This window comes from Lontra canadensis, unplaced genomic scaffold (genome assembly GCF_010015895.1).
Source record: "Lontra canadensis isolate GAN:19392208 unplaced genomic scaffold, GSC_riverotter_1.0 scaffold3, whole genome shotgun sequence".
Classification (NCBI taxonomy): domain Eukaryota; kingdom Metazoa; phylum Chordata; class Mammalia; order Carnivora; family Mustelidae; genus Lontra; species Lontra canadensis.
The window spans coordinates 5,994,187-6,016,062 of record NW_022630997.1 but is presented as its reverse complement, the minus strand read 5'-3'; the positions used below and the strand labels follow the sequence as shown (position 1 = coordinate 6,016,062).

At 38.7% G+C, this 21,876-nt stretch overlaps 1 protein-coding gene across 10 annotated transcripts in view; it reads left to right on the top strand.

The window, feature by feature from the left end:
• Positions 1-21,876, top strand: part of TDRD1 (tudor domain containing 1) — a 47,723-nt gene that overhangs the window by 7,411 nt on the left and 18,436 nt on the right. For all 10 annotated transcript variants that reach the window (XM_032879033.1, XM_032879081.1, XM_032879087.1 and 7 more), the window contains 13 exons: positions 2,662-2,992; positions 5,246-5,304; positions 10,140-10,284; positions 11,980-12,085; positions 12,794-12,857; positions 13,751-13,855; positions 14,294-14,473; positions 14,961-15,104; positions 15,745-15,916; positions 17,115-17,201; positions 19,036-19,203; positions 19,331-19,438; positions 20,317-20,487. In XM_032879033.1, the coding sequence (XP_032734924.1) occupies positions 2,662-2,992; positions 5,246-5,304; positions 10,140-10,284; positions 11,980-12,085; positions 12,794-12,857; positions 13,751-13,855; positions 14,294-14,473; positions 14,961-15,104; positions 15,745-15,916; positions 17,115-17,201; positions 19,036-19,203; positions 19,331-19,438; positions 20,317-20,487 (1,840 nt within the window). The remainder of the gene's footprint in view (positions 1-2,661; positions 2,993-5,245; positions 5,305-10,139; positions 10,285-11,979; positions 12,086-12,793; positions 12,858-13,750; positions 13,856-14,293; positions 14,474-14,960; positions 15,105-15,744; positions 15,917-17,114; positions 17,202-19,035; positions 19,204-19,330; positions 19,439-20,316; positions 20,488-21,876) is intronic.

The window sequence follows — 21,876 nt, the reverse complement described above, 5'->3', positions numbered from 1 at the left end:
TGCAAATAAAAGAATTCATGGGTTTATTTGATGCCACAGTGAGTCTGCATCGGCCCATCAGGGCTGGTGCAGCGACTCAGGGATACGGACAGAGACATCAGGTGCTTTGCCTTTTTCACTCTACCATCCTTAGGTGTGCTTTCTTCCTTTTTGCTTATTGCTTCCCGATTGCATTAAAGGAAGAAAGGGGTGAAAGATCCTGTAGCCAAATCTGTTCCTGTTCATCAGGAAAGGACAGAGCTTCTGAGAAATTCTGCTAGGAGAAATTCTGCTCAGGAGAATGATTATGGCCAACGTTATCTCTGACTCAAGCTAGCAAAATCAGCGGTAGAAGACGGCCTTGGGGTTAGTCACATCACTATAGTATCTGAATGTTTTTATTGTTTATCCCATTTTTTAAAAAATTTTGATAGAGAGTTTTCCATCGCATTAATCTTCATTTTCTGGCTGCTTGCTATTTTTTGTAATTGTTTTATATAGTCATGTTTGCTATTTTCTTTGTGATATTTTACCGCATTAAAAAACAAAACCAAAACCCTTCACCTGCTCATGTGGTTGTTGGAGGCTGATTCTCTGGGAAGCAAAACTTGAGGTGGAGATTTGTATACTTTGGTAAGTGAACGTGATTTTGCATGGCATTAGTGTTTTTGGAGTCAGTTGAGGTGACTTTTCTAGTTCGAGATATGCCCGGTGTTGGAAAAATGAGTGCTCTTGATTGTATTGGTCCTTACTAGATCAAGTTTATCGTGGTATTAAAATAGCACTTGTTTTCTGTCTGTTGACAAGTGTGTAAGGCAGGTGTATACTTATTGTGGCCTGAATTTCTCCTCCCTCAATCAGTTTTTGTTTTATAGATCTGAGGACATTGTGATGCACTGATTCTCAGGTGTGCTCTCTCCTCGGGTGTTTCTTTCATACATGTAAAAAATCTTTGTCCCAATTGAATTCTCTTTTATCAGCTATCAGTATTCATATTTCATCTTTTTTTTTTATTACTTGCATAGCACATGTTTTAATTCTATTATTTCCAAACTTGCCATAAATTTTATGTGTGCCTGTTGTGCATAACATCTAGCAGGATGTTTTTCTCCCTCTTTTTTTCTCTTAATTGAGACTAAATCATTGATAATTGGATTGCTTGGGTTTGGTTCTGGCATCTTATTTGGTGTTTTCCATTGACCATGCTTGAATCTTTTTTTTTTTTTTTCATTAAACTGAGATTTTTCTTCTGTAATTTAAAAATTATGCCTTGTTTTTGTTCTTGTAGTTACCCTAGTATCTTAATGTGCATTCTTTATATTTCTTGTAAATTGTCTGTGACTCAGTATTCCTAGCCCCACCCAGTTTCCCCTGAAAATTATGTTCCTTTGTAACTTCACAGAATTTGTCTCTTACTGAGCCCAACAGTCTCACTCCCACCCAGTCTGAGCCGTGGGAGGATGTGCTTACTGCCACACGTGCGCTTTCTCTGATGGCTGCGGGATCTCCCATAACTGCCCATCTGCAGCCTTTAGTTAGGGATCTTCTCAGGATCTGGCTCACTGAGAGTTCCCCCCCAACCCCCACGCTTTGAGTGTGCATATGCATTTTTTTTTATTATTTCATTGTCTTTTCTGTATTGTCACAGATTAGGCTAGGCCTAATTTAAAGCAAAAAATTGTAAGAAATTTTAGGCCACCAGGAAGGAGGATGTTTCTGCTATATTTTTGTTTTCCCTTTAAAACAGTGTTAATCTTTAGATACTACTCATACCAGTTTAGCTTTCTGTGGCTTCCCCTCCTCCCCCTGAACAGTTTTGGGACAATGGGCAGTTTTACCTGAGGTCTGTGTACAAAGTTGTAGGTCACAGCCTCAGAAAGAAAAGTTGTTTGTCCACTTTTATTACTTCCCTCAGGCAGGACACTTAGTATTCTTTAAGAGTAATAGGAAAAAAACAAGCTAGCATCAAGTCTGGATAGAGGTTTCTCAGAGGCACTTTGTAACAATACATGTACCTTATTTTCAGAGAAAGGTGCATGCAGTTAAGTCCTTAAAAGGAGTAGATATAAATTACAGTTTATGGAAGCTAAGTTGGAGATGATCAAGCAGAGGACTGGGGAAAAACAGACCAAACAGAGGTCAGCTGAGGCAAACCGTGAAGGGTGCCTAGGAAGGAAAGACTGCCAGGCCAATGAGGAAGGTAGAGGCACTGAGAGTTGGGCTCAGCATATTGAAGATCTCAGTGTCTCAAGTAGGAGCAGATAGAGGGATTCTGAGAGGCTAGAAAGGTAGGTGATGACCCGATGAAGACAGTACCCTCATTGTATCTGACTGTTAAGTTGCAATCTGTGGCTTAGAAATATTTCTCTTAAAACATGCAAGTCCTTTTCTATTCCTGTTGTTTCAGAAGCTTTTCAAAGTGAACAATGGTGTCGAATTCTGAGACGACTCTTTGGATGTCTCTTGAGTTAGCCTCTTGTCTGGGGTCGAATTGTGTGAAACTTGGGAGTTTGTACCTACGAGATAGAGAATCTGTTCCTTTTGCTTTTAGGCCAGGCTCTGATAGCACGGCTACCTCTGCTTTGGAATTATTCATGAGCCTTACTTGTTACATAAAAAGGGCCTGCGATGCTTCTACTTTTGTAATTAAAAATTGCCTTTTAAATGCACTTCTTCCCATAGGCTTCTGTGAATGTTAAATTGCCACATACTATGATGTCAAGAAATAATTTGGAGGCATCTACTTGTAAGATGACAGAGCCATTTAATTTTGAGAAAAATGAAAACAAGCTTCCGCCGCATGATTCTTTAAGAAGTCCTGGAGCACATGCTAACCACCCTAATTTCCGGTTGAAAAGCCCAGAGAATGGAAATAAAAAAAACAGTTTTTTGCTTTGTGAGCAAACCAAACCGTATTTGGCTAGTCAGGAAGACAATTCAGTATCTTCAAACCCTAACAGCATCAATGGAGAGGTGGTTGGCTCCAAAGGAGACAGGAAGACGTTGTCAACAGGTAAGTGAAAACTACAGGCTTATTACTTCTTGATTCTGATGGTTTCTTTGGCTTATCACAGGTATGTGATCACACACCCATGTGCTATTAACAAAACAACTAAATAGCTACCTTACAGTATTTGCATTTAAAGATTTAGAAGGAAAAGCCAGGTGCCAAATAACTTCCTTTGACTAGATTCATCACAAAAAAGACTTCGGGAGGAGAGCATGTCTACAGAGGAGCTTCCCCCCACAATGGGAGAACCGTCCAAGGAATGTAGAAAGGACATACTCTGCCTTTTTAAAGATTGGCCATGTTTAAAAAATACTATGTAAATTGCATAATTTGCATTTGAGATACACATTCTGTCACAAAGATACACATAAGACATTATATTGTTTCATCAGATTTTTAAAAAGTTGTTCCTTTAGTCCTAATTCCAAAAACCTGGTTTTGAAGTTGCGGGGGGGCACTGGGTGAACGTATTATCATATGTGATCTTTTAATGTTACGGTGATGTGGTTCTGGTACGTGGCCCTTGGGCCTCTGGGGTTTCCCAAGAGGTCGAAACTATTTTCCCGATAATACTAAAATATCATTTGCCTTTTTTGTTGGGCTGACTTTACACCAGTGATGCAGAAGCAAAGGTAAACTATTAATGCCATTATCATTAATGCCTCATTAGCTCCTACCTACTTGGGCTAGTGGTAATTGGGTTTTTTCATTGCTATGAACTTGCGGTTAAGACAAAACCAGAAATGCCTTACTCAGGGCTGTCCTTGACAAATCTTGACACTTATGTACGGCATATTTTTAGTATTTTGTGTAACAAAATGGGAATTACCCCTAACTTCTGCTTCATAGGAAGTATGAAAAACATGTATGTGACTGAGTTATAGGCTGTATGGAAACTTTTTTCTTGGAACATCATTTTTTACTTGAAAAGAATGAAAAATTCTTGTTATTCAGATTTAGATATCTGGCATTCATTTTCTCAAAAATGAATAAAGTGAACCTATTACTTCAAGGAAAACACCTGACAGTATTTTGTTGCTAATGATAAAATTCAAGCTTTTGAGCAAAATGAGAATTTCAGGAAAAGCATTATCTGCCACTCTGCCATGACAGCTTCTCGTTGCTTAGACTTTCCTCGGGAGATGCCTGTTGATACTAAATAACACACATGAATTTTAAAATATTTTGTAATGGAATCTGTCCACAATTGAAAGATCTGTATAACTCAAGAGTTTCTCATTCTTCTCCAAATGACCAATGCCTCATGTTGCATAGTCACTCATGGGTAATAATCCACTCAAAAGTGTAGGATCAATCAATGGATTCCAATGTCACATTATGAAAAAGTTTTAGATTCCTCATTGCAACTACCCCTCAAACTACCACTTGAGTTTTGGCGTGATGTTAAAGGAAAACATCCATAATTACCTGAGAAGGCCGTTAAATACTCCTTTTTGCAATCATGTATCTGTGCAAGGCCAGATTTTCTTCATATGCTTCAACCAAAACAACACAGGGGATTGAATGCGAAAGCAGGTACGTGAATCCATCGATCATGATTTAAACCAAACATTACAAAAATGTAAAACAGTGCTACTCTTCTCACAATTGTTTTTTTGCTTTTGAAAATGTAGTTGTTTTACGTACAAAAATCATGTCAACGTAGTGTATTTATTTTTAAATAAACTTTTAATTTTTAAAACTTTAAAATTTCTAATTTTAATTTCTTTTTAACAGTTTTTAGGGGGAGGAGGGACAGAGGGAGAGAGAGAATTTTAAACAGGCTCCATACCCAGCACAGGTGTCCTTTTTTTTTTTTTTTTTTTTTTTTTTAAAAAGTAAGCTTTATGCCCAATGTGGGGCTTGAATTCATGACCCTTAGATCAAGAGTCACATGCTCTACTGAGTCAGCTAGGCACCCCTTAATTTCTAATTTAGGTAAGTATTGAGACACATGGGCCATATAAACAAAATCTCTCTGAGGTTCACAATTTCTAAGTGTGTAAATGAGTCTGAGGTTCAAAAAAGTCTGAAAATTGCTGCCTCAGTGAATGGAGAAAAATTCACAAGAGGAATAGTAATTAAGGAATGTTCAAACAAATCCTTATTTTTCATTAGGAAAAGTAAGTTGTTGTTTATTTGTAGTGTAGGCTTAAGGCTACTATAGTATATCTTTATTATTTGAATATCTAATTATGGTTTTGTACATTTTCAGGAATAAAGTAATATTTGGCTCTTTATGTTTTCTCTCTCCAGGAAACTCAGTGTCCCCTTTAAATGCCGGAAACAATTCACCACCCAAAGAAGTAAATAGTGTAAGGTTTTTTGTTTGTTTTCTATTTTGTGTTTTTGTTTGGGTGTAAAAGAGTCTAAACATATTTTATATTGTGTTAGTGAAGAATTACTCAATTTTCAGATGTTATTGAAGGTGAAGCTTCCTTTTCTTTATCCTAATATCTTAAAAAAATAAAAAATCCGTTCTGTTGACGTAATTACAGTATGCCATGCCACTGTTAGTGGAGCCCTGCAATGACGTGCAGAGATAATACAGATCCTGTGTAGCTCTTTGAGTTTCTCCCTGTATGATGTGCTACAGAATTTAGTATAATATGGCAACAAGGATGTTGACAGTGATACTGTCAAGATACAGAACATTTGCATCTTTCCCTTACATGCTTTTTTATGGTCATACCATTTCCCTCCTGCCCCTACCACCTCCTTAATCCATGGAGGCTACAAATCTAATCCACATCGAGAGTTTTGTCATTTCAAGGATGTTGTATAAATGGAATCCTACAGTATGTAACTTTTTGGGATTGGATAAATTCATTCAGTGTAATTCTGTGGAGATTCATCTAGGGTTTGTTGTCTCAGTAGTTTTATTTATTTTTTTTAAGAATTTATTTATTTATTTGATAGAGGGAGAGAGATCACAAGTAGGCAGAGAGGCAGACAGAGAGAGGAGGGGAAGCAGGCTCCCCGCTGAGCAGAGAACCCGATGTGGGGCTCGATCCCAGGACCCCGAGATTATGACCTGGGCTGAAGGCAGAGGCTTAACCGCTGAGCCACCCAGGTGCCCCCAGTAGTTTTATTTTTATTGCTGAAAAGTAGTCTGTGGTTTAACATTCACATACTGAAGTGAACCTGCAGGGTTTCCAGTTTTTGGCTATCACAGTTAAAATTTACAAACCTTCATGTGCAAGGTTGTTGTGAACAAAAGTTTTTTGTTTCTGTTTGTTTCTCCTCTGGGATAAATGCCCAGGAGTGCAATTTCTGGGTCATGGAATGTTGCATATTTAGTTTTTTAAGAAGCTACCTAAGCGTTTTCCAGCAGAGCTATACTATTGGACTTTCCGCTGAGAATATCTGCAGTGTCACACCAGCATGTGGTACTGGCGGTGGTTTTATTGTCCCCAGTCTCACAGACACATGGTGATATTATGTAGTGGTTTTAAATTGTGTTCCCCTGATGGCTAATGATAAACACTTTCTCATGTGCATAGTTGCCATTTCTATTTCATTTTTGATATGTTTATTCATGTCTTTTGTCCATTTTCTGATTTGGATTTTTTTTTAACTGCTCAGTTTTAAAAGTTCTTTATATGTTCCAGGTTCTAGTCTTTTGTCAAATATGTGTGATTCACTAATGATTTCTCCCAGTCTGTAGCCTGTCTTCAATCTCTTATCAGGGTGTTTGGCAGAGCAAATGTTTTTTAATTTTAATGATGTCTTGACCACTTTTTCTTTTATAGATTTTGCTTTTGGTGTCAAGACTAGAAATTCTTTGCTGCTTCAGATCCAGAAAATTTGGGGCATTATTCCCAAAAAGTTTTATAATTTTACATTTAGCTTTGTGGTCCACTTTGAGTTAATTTGAAGGTCTTTTTGTTTTGTTTTCCTTCAATTTCTCCACCATTTGTTAAAAATGCTCTATTTCCTCCACTGAATTGCTTTTGCACTTTTATCAAAAATTAGTCGTATTTATTCCATTGGTGGGGGGGAAGAGGGTTGAGGCGGTCTAAGGAGAAGCTGTCTCCCTGCTGAGTGGGGAGCCTGACCCGGTCGTGATCTCAGGACCCAGAGATCTTGACCTGATCTGAAGTCCAATGCCTAACCACCTGAGCCACCCACGTGCCCCTTTTTTGGTCCTATCAAAGAACCAGGTCTTTGATTCCTTGATTTTTTTTTTCTCTAAGTTTTTGTTTTTTAATTTCATTGATTTCTCCTTTTATCTTTGTTTCCTTGCTTCTGTTTGCTTTTGGCATTTTTTTCTTACTTTTTTAGATTCTTAAGATGGGAATTTAGATTTTTGATTTGAAACTTTCCCTCTTTTCTAGTGTCTGAACTTAGTGCTATGAATTTACCTCTTGGCAATGCTTTAACTGTGTCTTACAAATTTTGATTTGTTATGTTTTCATTTTCTTTTAGTTCAACTTTTTTTTTCTTAATTTCCTTTGAGACCTCCTCTTTGACTCATGAGTTGTTTAGAAGACTATTGTTTTCAAATGTTTGAAAATTATTAATTACTCTTGTTACTTATTTCTAGTTTGAGTCCACTGTCGTTGAAAAACCTGCTCTGCGTGATTTAAATTTGTTGAGCTTTTCTTTATGTCCCGTGTGTGGTCTTAGTATATGTTCTTTAGCACTTGAAAAGAATGTCCATCTTGTGGTTGGGTAGAATGATCTATAAATGTCTAACAGAATCCCTTGGTTGATGGTGATCTCCAGTTCTTTTGTATTCTTGGTGATTTTCAATGTAGTTCTACTAATTATTGAGATAGGGATGTTAAAGTCTCTATAATTATATATTGTCTTTTTCTCTTTTCAGTTTCATTTTGCTTCAGTTTTTTTCTGTTAAGTCTATTGTGCTTATTGTATTTTTGTTTAATGTGTTCTTCCTTTCCTTTTGTTCCAGCATTCCTTTATTTCCTTTATGTTTAGAGAACGTCCTTTAGTCATTCTTCAGGTCTGCTGGTGACAAATTCTTAGTTTTCTTTCATTTGAGAATGTCTTGATTTCTTCTTTACTCCTGCAGGATACTTTTCATGGAGAAGTTTCTCAGCTAGCGGTTCTTTTCTTTCAGCACTTGAAAAATGTTGTATTACTTCCTTCTGCTCTCCAGGGTATATTTTGAGAAATCAATTTTCTTCTGAATTACTTTTTCCCCTGTAAGTAAGATGTCCTTTTCCTCTCTCTGCTTTTAACCTTTTTTGTCTTTAGCTTGAAGAAGTTTGACTACATGAGTCTTGGTGTGGATTTCTTTGATTTGGTCTGGGACTTGCTCAACATGAATTTGTAGATTTATATCTTTTGCCAAATTTTATAAGTCTGGGGCATTTTTTATTTAAGAATTTCTTTGGGGGTGCCTGGGTGCCTCAGTGGGTTAAAGCCTCTGCCTTTAGCTCAGGTTATGATCCCAGGGTCCTGGGATCCAGCCCCACATCGGGCTCTCTGCTCAACAGGGAGCCTGCTTCCCTTCCTCTCTCTCTGCCTGCCTCTCTGCCTACTTGTGATCTCTGTCAAATAAATAAATAAAATCTTAAAAAAAAAAAAAAAAAGAACTTCTTCACCCTGCCTTTTTTTCTCTCCTGGGACTCCAAAGACATGAATGTTAAATATTTTGTTATAGTCCCATGGGTCTCTGAGGCTCTGTTAATTTAGTTTTTTCTCCACTTTGTTTTTTCTCTCTTGTTAGGTTAGGCAATTTCTGTTGTTCAGTCTTCAAGTTTACTGAGCCTTTCCTCTGTTCTCTCCATTTTGGTGTGGCATCCCTCACTGTGTTTCCTTGTTATTTTGCTTTCCAGTTGTGAAACTTCCATTTGGTTCTTCTTTATATCTTCTGTTTCTTTGCTGGGACTCTTTACATTTGTTTCAATTGTGTTCCTAATTGCTTACTGAACTATTGATGGCTCCTTTAAAATGTTTGTCAAACTTCTCTGTTGTCTTGATGTTGGCATTTTTTTTTAAGATTTTATTTGACAGACAGAGATCACAAGTAGGCAGAGAGGTAGGCAGAGAGAGAGAGGAGGAAGCAGGTTCCCTGGTGAGCAGAGAGCCTGATGTGGGGCTCGATCCCAGGACCCTGGGATCATGACCCGAGCCGAAGGCAGAGGCTTTAACCCACTGAGCCACCTAGGTGCCCCAGCATTTTTTTTTTTTTAATTCAGTTGTGATTTCCCTTTTTCTAAATAAGACAAGTGATTTTCTATTGAAACTAGAACATTTGGGGTATTATGTTAATGAAATTCTGTATCTTACTTAAACTTCCTTTTTAGCTAGCTTCCTCTGACCCTACATCAGAGGATGGGTGCTGCTGGGTGGGAGTAGATGTCCAGGTTCTTCACTCAGCCTGAGCTGGCACTGAAGGAGGTGCTCTCCTTTGCTTTTGGGTGAGGGTGGGAGTTCCAGCTTCCAGGTAGGCCTCATGTGATACCTCCACCTTGCCAGAAGTGATGAGTGCCTCTTTACTGATATAGGAGTGGGATGGAGTGGAGAGAGAGTAGGTAGGTCAGAGAGGAGAATTAGAGGGGAAGATTTGGGAGACACTCATTACTTTTGAACGGTGGTAAGAAGTCCTGATTGTCCACTGGGAGTCCTCTTCTACCTCCCCAGTAATGGTGGTTGGGGTAGGAGGAACACTCCTACCTGTTGGGTGAAAGTCCGGGTTCTCGGGGAGACCCCCAGGGACGAAGTGCCAGCACCCTACTCTAGAACAGGGCCACAGTTTTTACTGTGGTGTTTGTCTAGGGTAGAACAGTTACTGGTTTTCTGTATTGCTGGGATGCCCGCTTCTTGGTCTTTAGCTCAAGAGAGGATACTTTCTGTTGGGGCTTTTATTGTCTGTACTGTTTGGCCTTTTGGGTTGCTGGCTTCTCCAGCACCGTGTCTGAAATACGTGAGGCCAAAAGAAAACTCAGGAACTCATTGTCTTGTTCTTCTCTGGGCCCCAAGTTTCCTAGCCTGTCTGCTGCCCTCTTGTCAAAGTCAGCTTATGTTTGTTTATAAGTCTGGGTTTTTAGTAGCATGTAATAGGAGGAATAGGGAAAGGTACATCTTTTTTATCTGTCCAGAAGAGGAAATCCCAAATACAGTATTTAAAAAAAAAAAACTACTACCAAGTTTTAATATTGCTATTCTCTTTTCTTAATAGAAGCCTAGCAATAACGTGCCTCCTGCAAAGTCAAAAAAAATACACAAGTTGGTTGAGAATTCCTTGTCCATAAATAATTCAGCACTCTTCAACTCCTTAGGACCTTCTTTTCGGTCAACAACTTGCCATCGCTGTGGCTTGTTTGGTAAGCATATTTCCCTAACAAGTCTGGATTATTTTTTCACACATTTGAAAAATATTTTTACTATGGAAAGTTTAAAACATAGTAAGTATGAACAGAATATTGTACCTGCTCTATACCCATCTCTCTGCTTCAGCAGCCACCAGCATCCTACAGTTGTTCATCCATACCTTTCCACTCTTGCTCCTTCCTTACCCGGTTATTATTTCCCATAGTTTTGTTTGTGATAAAATTTACATGCATTGGCATGCACAAACTCACATGCTTATCAAGACAGAATATTTCTATCTTCTTAGAAAGTTCCCTTCTAGCCCCTTCCAATCTCTATGGCCACGAGAGGCAACCACAGTGTTTTTTTTTAATTGAACTGTAAATTAATTTTGCCAGTTTTAGAACTTCATAAAAATGGAATCTTGATTCTTTGTGTGAAGCTTTTTTTTCATTTAGAGTAATATTTTGAGTATTAATATGGTCTATGTACACTATTTTTTGTTGCCAAGTAGTATTTATAGGATTCTATCACAGTGTATCTGGTTTTTTGTTGAACGGTTTTGCTTGTGTTTAGGTTTTGGTTATTATGAATAGAGCTCTCTCTGCGTTTTTGCACAAGTCCTTATGTGGATATACGTTTCCATTTCTCTTGGGTACGTACCTAGGAGTATAATTGCTGAGTCAAAGGGTAGGTATATATTTAAGTTTTGAGGAGACAGCCAAGCCATTTTCCTGAGTAGTTATCCTGTTCTGCCTTCCCAGTGATAGAGAGTTCCGTGTGCTCCATATCTCTGTCATTCGGTGCTGCTGGTCTTTTCAACTTTAGCCCTCTCCTCGTGGGTGTGTACTGGTATCACAGTGTGGTTTTAACTTCTATTTCCCTCATGACCCGTGAGTGATCTTGAGCAGTATTTCACATGCTTACTGGCTACTTGGATATTTAGCTTTTTTTTTTTTTCTTTTGAGTAGAACCATTTGAGGCCAGCCTGGTTTTTTTGTTGTTGTTGTTTCTTTATGTGGGTTGTTTTTTTTTTCTGCCTGTATATTCATAGGGTTTTTTAGTACTTTATTTAAAAAACTTCTGGGTTTTTCTGGATGTGATTCTCTTCGTTGGTTTTTTTTGTCTTGTATTTTTTTTTTTAAAGATTTTATTTATTCATTTGACAGACAGAGATGACAAGTAGGCAGAGAGAGGCAGGCAGAGAGAGAGAGGAGGAAGCAGGCTCCCCGCGGAGCAGAGAGCCCGATGTGGGGCTCGATCCCAGGACACTGGGACCATGACCTGAGCCGAAGGCAGAGGCTTTAACCCACTGAGCCACCCAGGAGCCCCTTGTATTTTTTTTTAACAGCGCGAGGTAATAAGCCATGTCAGAGTTGGCTTGCACGAGTTTGTTTTCACTACCACATGCTTTCTGTTTCCTTTGATTGTGCCTTTTATAATGTGTTCTGGGCTCTACTTTAGGAAAGTCAGTTATGTTTTCAGTCTGTCCCGCCTTTCGTTTTCATCTTTGCGTTCCTATTTGCAATCTGAGAGAGCTTTAAAAATTTAATCTTAACACCTAATCAAAAACATCATATTCTTCAAGTAATCTTCCTGATGTGATTAATAGAATGGTGATTGATATGTCTGGTCTTTGAAAATGTCTTGCTCTCAGCAACAAATACTTGGAATAAAACACTGGTGATGTTACGGGCTGTGTTCTGTAGGATCGCTGAGGTGCTCACAGTGCAAGCAGACCTACTACTGCTCCATAGCGTGCCAGAGAAGGGACTGGTCCGCACACAGCATCGTGTGCAAACCTGTTCAACAAAAGTAAGCATGATTTCTTTTATTCATTAGGGAATATTTAAATGGGCTTTATTTTTGATAGTGTAAGAATCAGATGAGGTTAGCAGGCCATAACTATGTAGAAGTTGTTACTTTTATTTACTGAGGTGTAACATAAAGGATGCAAATTTGAAATGAAGAGCTTACAAATTCAGGACTGAGTTTCCATGAATATGGTTCTGTTAGTACATATTCAGAGTCAGAACTTTAAGTTTTTAGTGTTTGTAATAAGTAGACCTTTAGAATTCCTTTTAAACACGTGTTCTTTCCTGAATTATGATAAGGTAGAACTCCCACAGTGTCTCATGAATTGCGACTTTAAAATATGAAAATCTTAGTGGCATGGCATTTACCAGTTTACAAAGCAGTTTCACATCTATAACTTCATTCGGTCCTCAAAACTATTGAGGTCATGTAGGGATTACATCTTGTAGATAAGAAAGCTGGGGCTTGGAGATTGTGGCTGCAGAGGTCCCTTTAATCAGGCGGCTTTGGAAGAGGCGAGCTCGCACCCAGGGTAGACCGTTGCATAGCCAGCCCTGGACTATTTTGCTTTGTTACTACTGTGATGCTCTCTGAAGGAAGCTGTTTTTCTCCTTCTGGATTTTGATGATTGAGAATTTAACATCACTGTGGCCCCTACTCTTGATTGGCTCTGTACTCTAAGTATTCTAATCAGCTGCTTTATTTCAGTTTCCACAAACGTGAAGATAGTAAGTCACCTTTTGAAACAAAGAACATGGAAGTGAAAAATGAGGTACGATGTACTTTTAGTCTTTAGAGTAAATTTTGAATGATTTCCTTTTGAATTAAGAGGACTTAAGCTAAATAAAATACTTACCACTTCTGCATTTCACCGGTGTTTATCCAAGTGATCTCCACACCTAACGTGGGGCTCGAACTCTCCAGATCCCCAGATGGAGTTGCAGGCCCGTCTGACTGAGTCAGCCAGGCGCCTCTGCATCAGTGTTTATTAAATCCAGTGTTTCCTATGGAGTAACCTGTACACCTTAATGATCGATTGGGTGACTGTTGGGGATTTTTGAGCATTATGTGTGCCCAGCACTCTGCCCAGAAGGACTTGTGATGCTTGTGTCTCAGTGTAAAATTGTTTGGATTCCTGAGAGACAGCCCCTCTCTCTAGTCCCTGCATGCACACATTCTCTGGCTTTGTGTCCTGCCCTCGTATTGAAGGAGGATTTTTTTCTGTAAGACCTCTCTAAAATGTAGGTAACTGTGGGCTAAGTCATTCATAACCTGAAAAATGTCAGTAGTGCTCAGCTCATCTATAATTTTTAGGCTTCTCTAGCTGGTCCTAGCTTCTACTTAAAAAATCTGACTTCCTCAAATATTCATACTTATAAAATGTTAACAGGTACAAACTTAAAACACTAACCCCCCCCTTTTTATTTTATAAACTCAACATTCTCATCACCATTATGGCGTGGTACTTCAGTGATTCCACTGCTGTGTAAACTGCCTAGGGACAGTGGGTTTTATTGGCTCTTGGAGGTACACACTATATCTCTCTGTTATTCAAGACTCAAGGGCTATTTTGGCCTCAATTCCAGCAAATGGTGGCCACAGTATTGCTGAAACATGTGCTTGTATAAGTAACTCACTCATGTGTTTTGTTTTTTTAAAACCCAGGGTGACTATCCTCTTGGAGTTACTAAAGAAATAGCCATTGGTTCTGATAAAATAATGTTTTCTGATTTGAGAAGTCTACAACTCCGGAAAACCATGGAAATAAAGGTATTTGTTATTTAATTTCTATAGACAGAGATCCAAAGAACTATAGATTTTTATTCCTTGTTTCCTGTTTTTAGTTTGAGTTTCTAAGCGAGCTACAAAATGTAACTGATGAAACTGATTGTGAAAACTGTCTTAAAATACCCTTTTAAAAATCTCGTTAGAGGGGCGCCTGGGTGGCTCAGTGGGTTAAGCCGCTGCCTTCGGCTCAGGTCATGATCTCAGGGTCCTGGGATTGAGCCCCGCATCAGGCTCTCTGCTCAGCAGGGAGTCTGGTTCCCTTCCTCTCTCTCTGCCTGCCTCTCTGCCTGTTTGTGATTTCTGTCTGTCAAATAAATAAATAAAATCTTTAAAAAAAAAAAATCTCGTTAGAAAGCTTTAAGAAATTCCCATGTGCTTGTGTTCTCAGTGAATTATTGCACCTTTTCTGTCTTTTGAAAGGGTACAGTTACTGAATTCAAACACCCAAGTGACTTTTATGTGCAGTTATATTCTTCAGAAGTATTAGAATACATGAACCAGCTCTCTGCGAGTCTAAAGGAAACCTATGCACATACAACTGAGGAGGATTACATTCCTATTAAGGGGGAAGTTTGTGTTGCCAAGTACACTGTTGATCAGGTAACCGCTGATAAAGTGAGTTATTTAATACGATGTTTTAATTTACTTTTGTCATATAAGCTGGACACCAGAGCTTTTAATAATGCATTTGCTGGCTTAACCAGAGTCTGTGGTCACATTCCTGTCTCTCTTCCTCATTTGGTATTATGGATTTGTTGGGTGAGCCCTCCAGCTCTGTTGATAGGTGCCTCCTCTGCCAAGTGCACACGGACAGACAGCCCTGCAGCCTGTGCACTTCTGTACTGAGGCATTAGTGTGTCATTGTGTCTCCTGGGCTAGAGTAACCTGGGAGTGGTTGTGTGTACATTAGTCTCCTAAGTAGACAAATTCAGGGATTTCTTAGCTAGATTGTTAGAAGATTAGCCTGTTAAATGAGTCCCTCAGAACAGAGCTGTAGTTTCTCCTTTGGCTGTTCTATAGATGGGCTGAGAGTTTTGAAGCCTGAAATACCGTTTTGAAGCAGAGTACCATTATATTTCACTTTCAGACCTGGAACAGAGTAATGATACAAGATGTTGATATGCTGCAGAAGAAGGCACACGTCTTATATATTGATTATGGAAATGAAGAAATAATTCCAATAAACAGAATTCACCAACTAAATAGAAACATTGACTTATTTCCTCCATGTGTGAGTCTTTTTTACTTTCTAAATTCCTAATAGTGTCCCCAAAGAGCTGTCTTTAATATTTTAATGGGCACAATATTTGCTTGCTCTGTTCTGTGATGGTTATTATAAAAAAGTACCTATTGGTATATTTTTCATTTTTTACTAAATGTAGATAAATGTCATTGGCTTTCTTGGATCCATTAAGAAGCCTTAGGTAATACTTCCTTACATGAGAAACTTAGCATTTTTTAGGGACATCTTATCCATCTGTTCTTTTAAAACAATCATTTCTATGTTTATTACATTGTCTGGAAGCAACCTGAATTTATATGTATTTGAGGGATAATTAGTTATCCTTTCATGAATTTCTCAAGCTTCAGGTCCCAAAAGGAAAAGCACATGGATAGAGTAGCACAAGAGACAAATTACATACAAAAATTACATACAAAATTACATAATTACATACATAATGTACATATGTAAAAAAAATACATAATTACATATGTAACTACTTACAAAAACATAAAATTGTTTATTCTTGGAAGATTTCTGATAAATTTTCAGTGATAAATGTATTACCTTTAAAAAATCTTCATGTTATTAATTAGAAAAAATCATTTTCAAATACTAATTTTTTAGTAACTCATGTAAAATCTTTCAGGCCATAAGGTGCTTTGTGGCCAGTGTTATCCCAGCAGAGGGGAACTGGAGCAGTGACTGTGTCAAAACGATTAAGTCACTGTTAATGGAGCAGTACTGCTCTGTAAAGATTGTTGACATCTCCAAAGAAGAAGTGGCTACCTTTGCTGTGGATGTGATGCTGCCCAGCTCAGGTAAGATCTAACCCTGTTTTGTAGATGCAGCAATTCACATGGTGTTTAGTCTTCAGCTGTTACACAGAAGAAATAGAAACACGAAATGAGGCCAAGTAAGCTCCTCGCAAGTCCCTCAGGGTGTGACCTTGCTCTAGCCGGTGGCAGTCAGTCAGAGACCCGGCATCAGCATCGGTGGTGGAGCTGGGGGGCTTCAAAGGCTAGATGCTGACTTAGTGTGGGGATGACTGTGTTAGCCTTTTGATACGGCCGTTGCGATCACCATTCCTGATTTCTACTCACTTATGGAGAAAAATTCAAGAGTTTCCTTATGAATTGGTCCATACTTTCACCACGAGTGCTTTTTCCTTGAAGAATCTTCACAGAAGTGCGTTTGGTTAGTAATGAGAGTGTAAGTGCCTAGTATTTAAGTGTGGAGATGGAAACCCCTCGGAATCCCTTCTGTGTGTTCAAAAAGTGACTTCTGACCATGTGCTTATAATTGTGTCTCACTTTCCAAGGTATCATTCTTTTACTTTAGGAGACATGCTGTTGGTTGATGACATGGTAGAAAGTTCATTTAAATCTTTAGTGAAATTAAGTATTTTCTTTGCTGTGTATTGTTTCGTATTATGACTCAGTCTTCTGGATGGTATTTCTTTTTTTTAATTTAATTTTTTTTCAGTGTTCCAAAATCATTGTTTATTTATGCACCACACCCAGTGCTCCATGCAATATGTGCCCTCCGCAATACCCACCACCGGGTTCACACCGCCCACCCTCTCTCCTCCAAAACCCCTCAGTTGGTATTTCAAGGAACTTAAAGTTTATGACATGCTGGCTACCCCTTGTTTCAGCCATACTTTGAGAAAAAGTAGTCTTAGTTGAACACTAAACTTATTTTTTTCTTATAAATGGTGTCCATACTAAGCCTGCCAGTGAGGTAGCAACTAAATCTTTCATGTTATCCAGAATTTTGAGGTGAAATATTTTTATAAAATTTTCTGCCACATGACAATGGGAATTTTGCCTCAATTTTTAAGGCTGAGCATTAGTTAATAGTATTTTGCACACAGAAACTGAACTGGTAACGAAATAGGCGAGTATATTAATAGATATGCTCTCTAGGTCACATGATTGTGATTCATTTGTTTCATGTTTATGCTTTTCTTCTTGGTATAATATCTCAATGGGGATGTATTTTCTTAACCATTTTTAGGAAAACTCTTAGATGATGTGCTCATAGAAATGGGATATGGCTTGAAACCCAAGGGACAAAATTCTAAGAAGCAAAGTGCAGATGCAAGTGAGTATACAGATTCGTATAGATTAGTACAGTGACTCCAGGTACTAAAGAATATCTTCTCTCCTAAACAACAAAAAAAAAGGGCAGAGCTGTCACACTGACAGATTTAATGGAAATAACCATTCCTTGAACTTTATGTAAGAAAGATAACTTTTTCATTTAGTAGTACATTATGTCTAATCTTAGGCTTCCCTGCCTGTTTTCCTTCCGTATCTGTCTTCCATATTAATCCTTGACATGATGATTATCAGAAATCTCCGAAGTACTAAATATCATGACAGTTTGAGTTGAAGGGTTTTTAGCTAACATTTCCTTAGTTTAATTTTCCCTCCTTACTTAGGTGTTCCAACAATAACAAATTGGGGTAATTCTGTTCTGGTAAGATGGTATTTCTTCATAAATTTTTTTTTACTTCTCGTTTAATTATGCGTGTGGCTTTTCCGTTTAGTATAACAACAGTTATACCACAAGAACTAAGAAGTTTTGCTACCAGCATTTTCTCATTTCCTAGTTATATGTGGTACTTATTGCCCTGTTTTCCTCCTTACTTTGTTCCTTTACCAATTACTTTGGATGCAGACATACCTCATTGTTTCTTGCTCATTCATCCAGAGGTGATGGCCAGGTTAATGGTTCTGTGATTAGATGTATCCCTTCATATAAACCAGGTTGACACATTTTTAAGTCTACCTTATCCTTACCTCCTGTCCTTTGCCTTGTCTCATTGGTTGCCAGGTTTTTATTAGTTCTTCTTCCTGAATATCCTTTGTATATGATTTTTTTTCTTTTTTAAAATCCTTTTTTTCCTTATTATTTTTCTAGTTCAGGAATCCTTACCAGTTGTGGATAATTGCAACAACCTTCTCTGACTTTACCATTTCTGCTGTCTGAATTTTTTTTTTAAGATTTTTTATTTTATTTATTTGACAGAGAGAGAGATCACAGTAGGAAGAGAGGCAGGCAGAGAGGGAGGGGAAGCAGGCTCCCTGCTAAGCAAAGAGCCTGATGCAGGGCTCGATCCCAGGACCCTGAGATCATGAACTGAGCTGAAGGCAGAGGCTTAACCCACTGAGCCACCCAGGTGCCCCTCTGCTGTCTGAATTCTTTATAATACTATACATGATATCCCCAGAACACAAATCTTAGTATGACAGCTCTGCCGGAAAGTTTGTAGTAATTCTTTGCCATCTAGAGGAGAAAACCGAACACTTACTGGTCTAGTAGTAGTCTTGGTTGAAACCATAAATGCTGGTGGTATGTTAGGGAGAGTGTGGGATCGGGGGAAAAAAGTGGGTGGGGGATAAACCTAGGGCCTACAGCATCGAGTGAGAAGTCATAATGGGGGAGGTGGGTAGAGAGTGGGGACAAAAGTTGCCAGAGCAACAGAAGGGTGAATGCTTCTAGAAGGAAGTCATCGGTAGTAAAAGCAAGGCTTGCAGAGCTGTCTCGTAGAAGGAACAGAAATCTCCTGGGCAGTATTTGCTTCACTGAGGGACTATGGAGGTGCCTTAGTGGAGGGTATTCTGTGGTCAGGACGGACATGTAGAGAAGAGATGATAAAACAGCATAAGAGCGAGTGCATGGAGAGTGCAGTGGGAGCACCTGGGCAGCCACCTAACCTGGGTTAGGGGGAAGTCTTTTCAAGGTGACACCACACTGAGCAAGAAATAACCAGGTTGCTGGGAGACTGGGAGTGTGTTCTGGGAGGAAGAATAGCATGTGTTAAGGCCTAGAGGTGTTGAAGAAGCGTGACTGGGTTTGGAATGCTACAAAAATCAGCTGAAGATAACCAGAATGCCTTGGTTTTTCTGTTTTTTTTTTTGTTGTTGTTAAGATGATCTTGAAGATGTTGGAAAAATGATAGCTGAAAACAAAGTTGTTGTGGATAGAAGTGATCTAATCCCCAAAGTGTTAACTTTGAATGTAGGCGATAAGTTTTGTGGTGTGGTTGCCCACATTCAGACTCCAGAAGACTTCTTTTGTCAACAGCTGCAAAGCGGACGTAAGTAAATTTTCTTTGATTTGTGCTGGTTGTATAATCTTTGTACTTCAAGAAACTCAACATGTGAAAAAGAAGATAATGCGTAGATTTGTATTTACTGTGTTTAAGATTTGATCTATATCGACAGATAAGCTCGCTGAACTTCAGGCATCCCTTAGTGAATACTGTGGTCAAGTGTCTCCACGCTCAGATTTTTATCCAACCATTGGTGATATCTGTTGTGCCCAATTCTCAGGTGAGGGAAGAGTCTTAATGAATTTTTTTTTTTTTTTTACTTAAAAATCAAGTAAAAGTAAATGAAACAATCTTCGGTCTGCACTGGATGGCTGCATTTGAAGTTTGAGTATTAGAGTGCACCAATCCTTTAACTATGCACAGTTAAACTGAACCCAAGTGTGCAAGGGAAGAAGGCCTGTGAGTGCTGGGGGAGTTGGCAAAGGAAATTCCTATTATTTTAACAGCCCTTTAGTTTTGGGGAACGGTGCAGGTAATTTTGTTTACATCAGGATGTGAACATGGAATCTTCCAGGATCCTGTCTTCACCAGTTTTCTTGGGAAGAGCGGGAGGGCCTGGAAGCACGGAGCCGTCACAGCACAGCTGTGATAACTGGCTTCCGTTCTATCCTGCTGAAGGGAAGCAAGTCCAGTTGCCTCACCGAAGGGTAAGATGCAAGTGGGCCGCCAGGAAATGGATTGCTTGGTTGGTAGAGTCTGGTTGACTCCTACTGCCGGTATTCTAAAATTAGCCCTGTTTGATGCTTAGCAAATTGTCCCTGTACTGATCAAGGCATCATTGTGGATTCATTCCCAAGACCCAGACACGTTCTCGGTCCTAATGAGTTAACTGTCTATGAGGGAGACAAAGCATGTTGTAAGTCATGACCTCCCAGGACATGAGCGGTCTAGTAAGGTATGCATAAAAGGGAGTTTTTAGGAATTGAGGGCTTCTGAGAAGCAGAGGTTGTCATGTTGACTAGGCATACATTGTTCAATAAAGCCTGGTATTCTATTAAAGTAAAACCTATGAATGACCATCTCTAAATTTGGGAGGGAAGGTTTTTGTTTATATCTGTATGAGAAAATCATTTGAGACGGAGTCTCTCCTTCTTTCAGAGGATGATCAGTGGTACCGTGCCTCCGTTTTAGCTTATGCTTCTGAACAATCTGTACTGGTTGGATATGTAGATTATGGAAACTTTGAAATCCTTAGTTTGACGAGACTCTGTCCCATAACTCCGAAGTTGCTGGAATTGCCGATGCAGGCTATAAAGTGTGTGCTGGCAGGTAGGACATTTTTGAGGTCCCCATATTCTTAAAGTACTAAAATCTAAACTAAGAGCGTTAGAACTTAAACTATCCAGAAGATAAAAGAATGTGTTTAGATATAACTTCTCTTAGTGCAAAAATAGTCCTTAATAGAACATTTCAATACACAGGACTATTTTGCTATCTCTAATAAAATAAAATTTATTTGATGTGCCTGTGGTTAAGAAATTGAGTATTCCTTTTTTGCTATTTGTAGTCTGCATTATTGATAAATAACATAGAAGCTGATTCATTACACAAAGTAGAGCAAAACCCATTTGTAAAAACAGTATGTTCAAACATATGCTTATATAAAATCTATCCCACCAGAAGCCGGGGCTTCTTTCCATGTTAATAAATTGTCCTCTATTACCTTCATTCAGATATACCATAATTGAACTAGTATCTGATTATCAGAAGGATTTATTTCCAAGTTTTTGCTAGTAGAAGTGTTCTTTTTTTTTTTTTTTAAGATTTTTATTACAGAGCATGAGTGGGGGTGGGCAGAGGGAGAAGCAGACTGCCCATTGAGCAGGGAGCCCAATGTGAGGCCTATCCCAGGACCTGAACCAAAGGCAGACACTTAACCCACTGAGCCACCCAGGTATCCCATAGCAGTGTTCTTCTAACTGTATTTCGCAACCTATCCATGATCATTTCCTGAGGATGATAGACTGTAAGATATAGCTGTACTACAGAATTCCTCAGGTGAAATGGAGGTGTCTGTGGGCATGTTTCTTTTCCTGTTTGTGGTATATGTTATGATTGCTCCCCAGAAAGGACAGAACTAGTTTACACACCTACCGGAAAGACAGCAGGGGAGCCCATTCCTTCACATGGTGCACCAAATAGAGATACCTCTCTATTATTTCATGTTGGCCAGTTTTGATAAGTTAAAACTAAATCATTTTAATTACTTTATTACCATGAGGCTGAATTTTTTTTTCCCATACATTACTTGCTCTTATGAGAAGGGTAGGTAGGCATAACGTTGGGTTGTTGATTTGCAAGTGCCTTTGCAGTTTAAGTACTGCTGGTGTTTTTTTTAATGTCATTGTAAGGGAGCAGTATTTCTTCCTGGATTGTTGGATACTTTTGTTTATGGCTTTCTTAACTTGTTGAGATATAATTTACATACCACAAAATTCTCAGTCTTAGGTATACAATTCCGTGATTTTTAGTAATTTACTGAGTTATATAGACAGTTATATAGAAACCTGATGAGGTTTCTTGTGCGTGTCAGTGGTTAATCCCAGCTCCCCTGGAATCACTAATCTGTCTTCGAGATATGCTTTTCTGGACATTTCATATCAATGGAATTATGGTTTGTTTACATAGAGGTAGAGCAGTTTTCTATAGGCTTTTTTT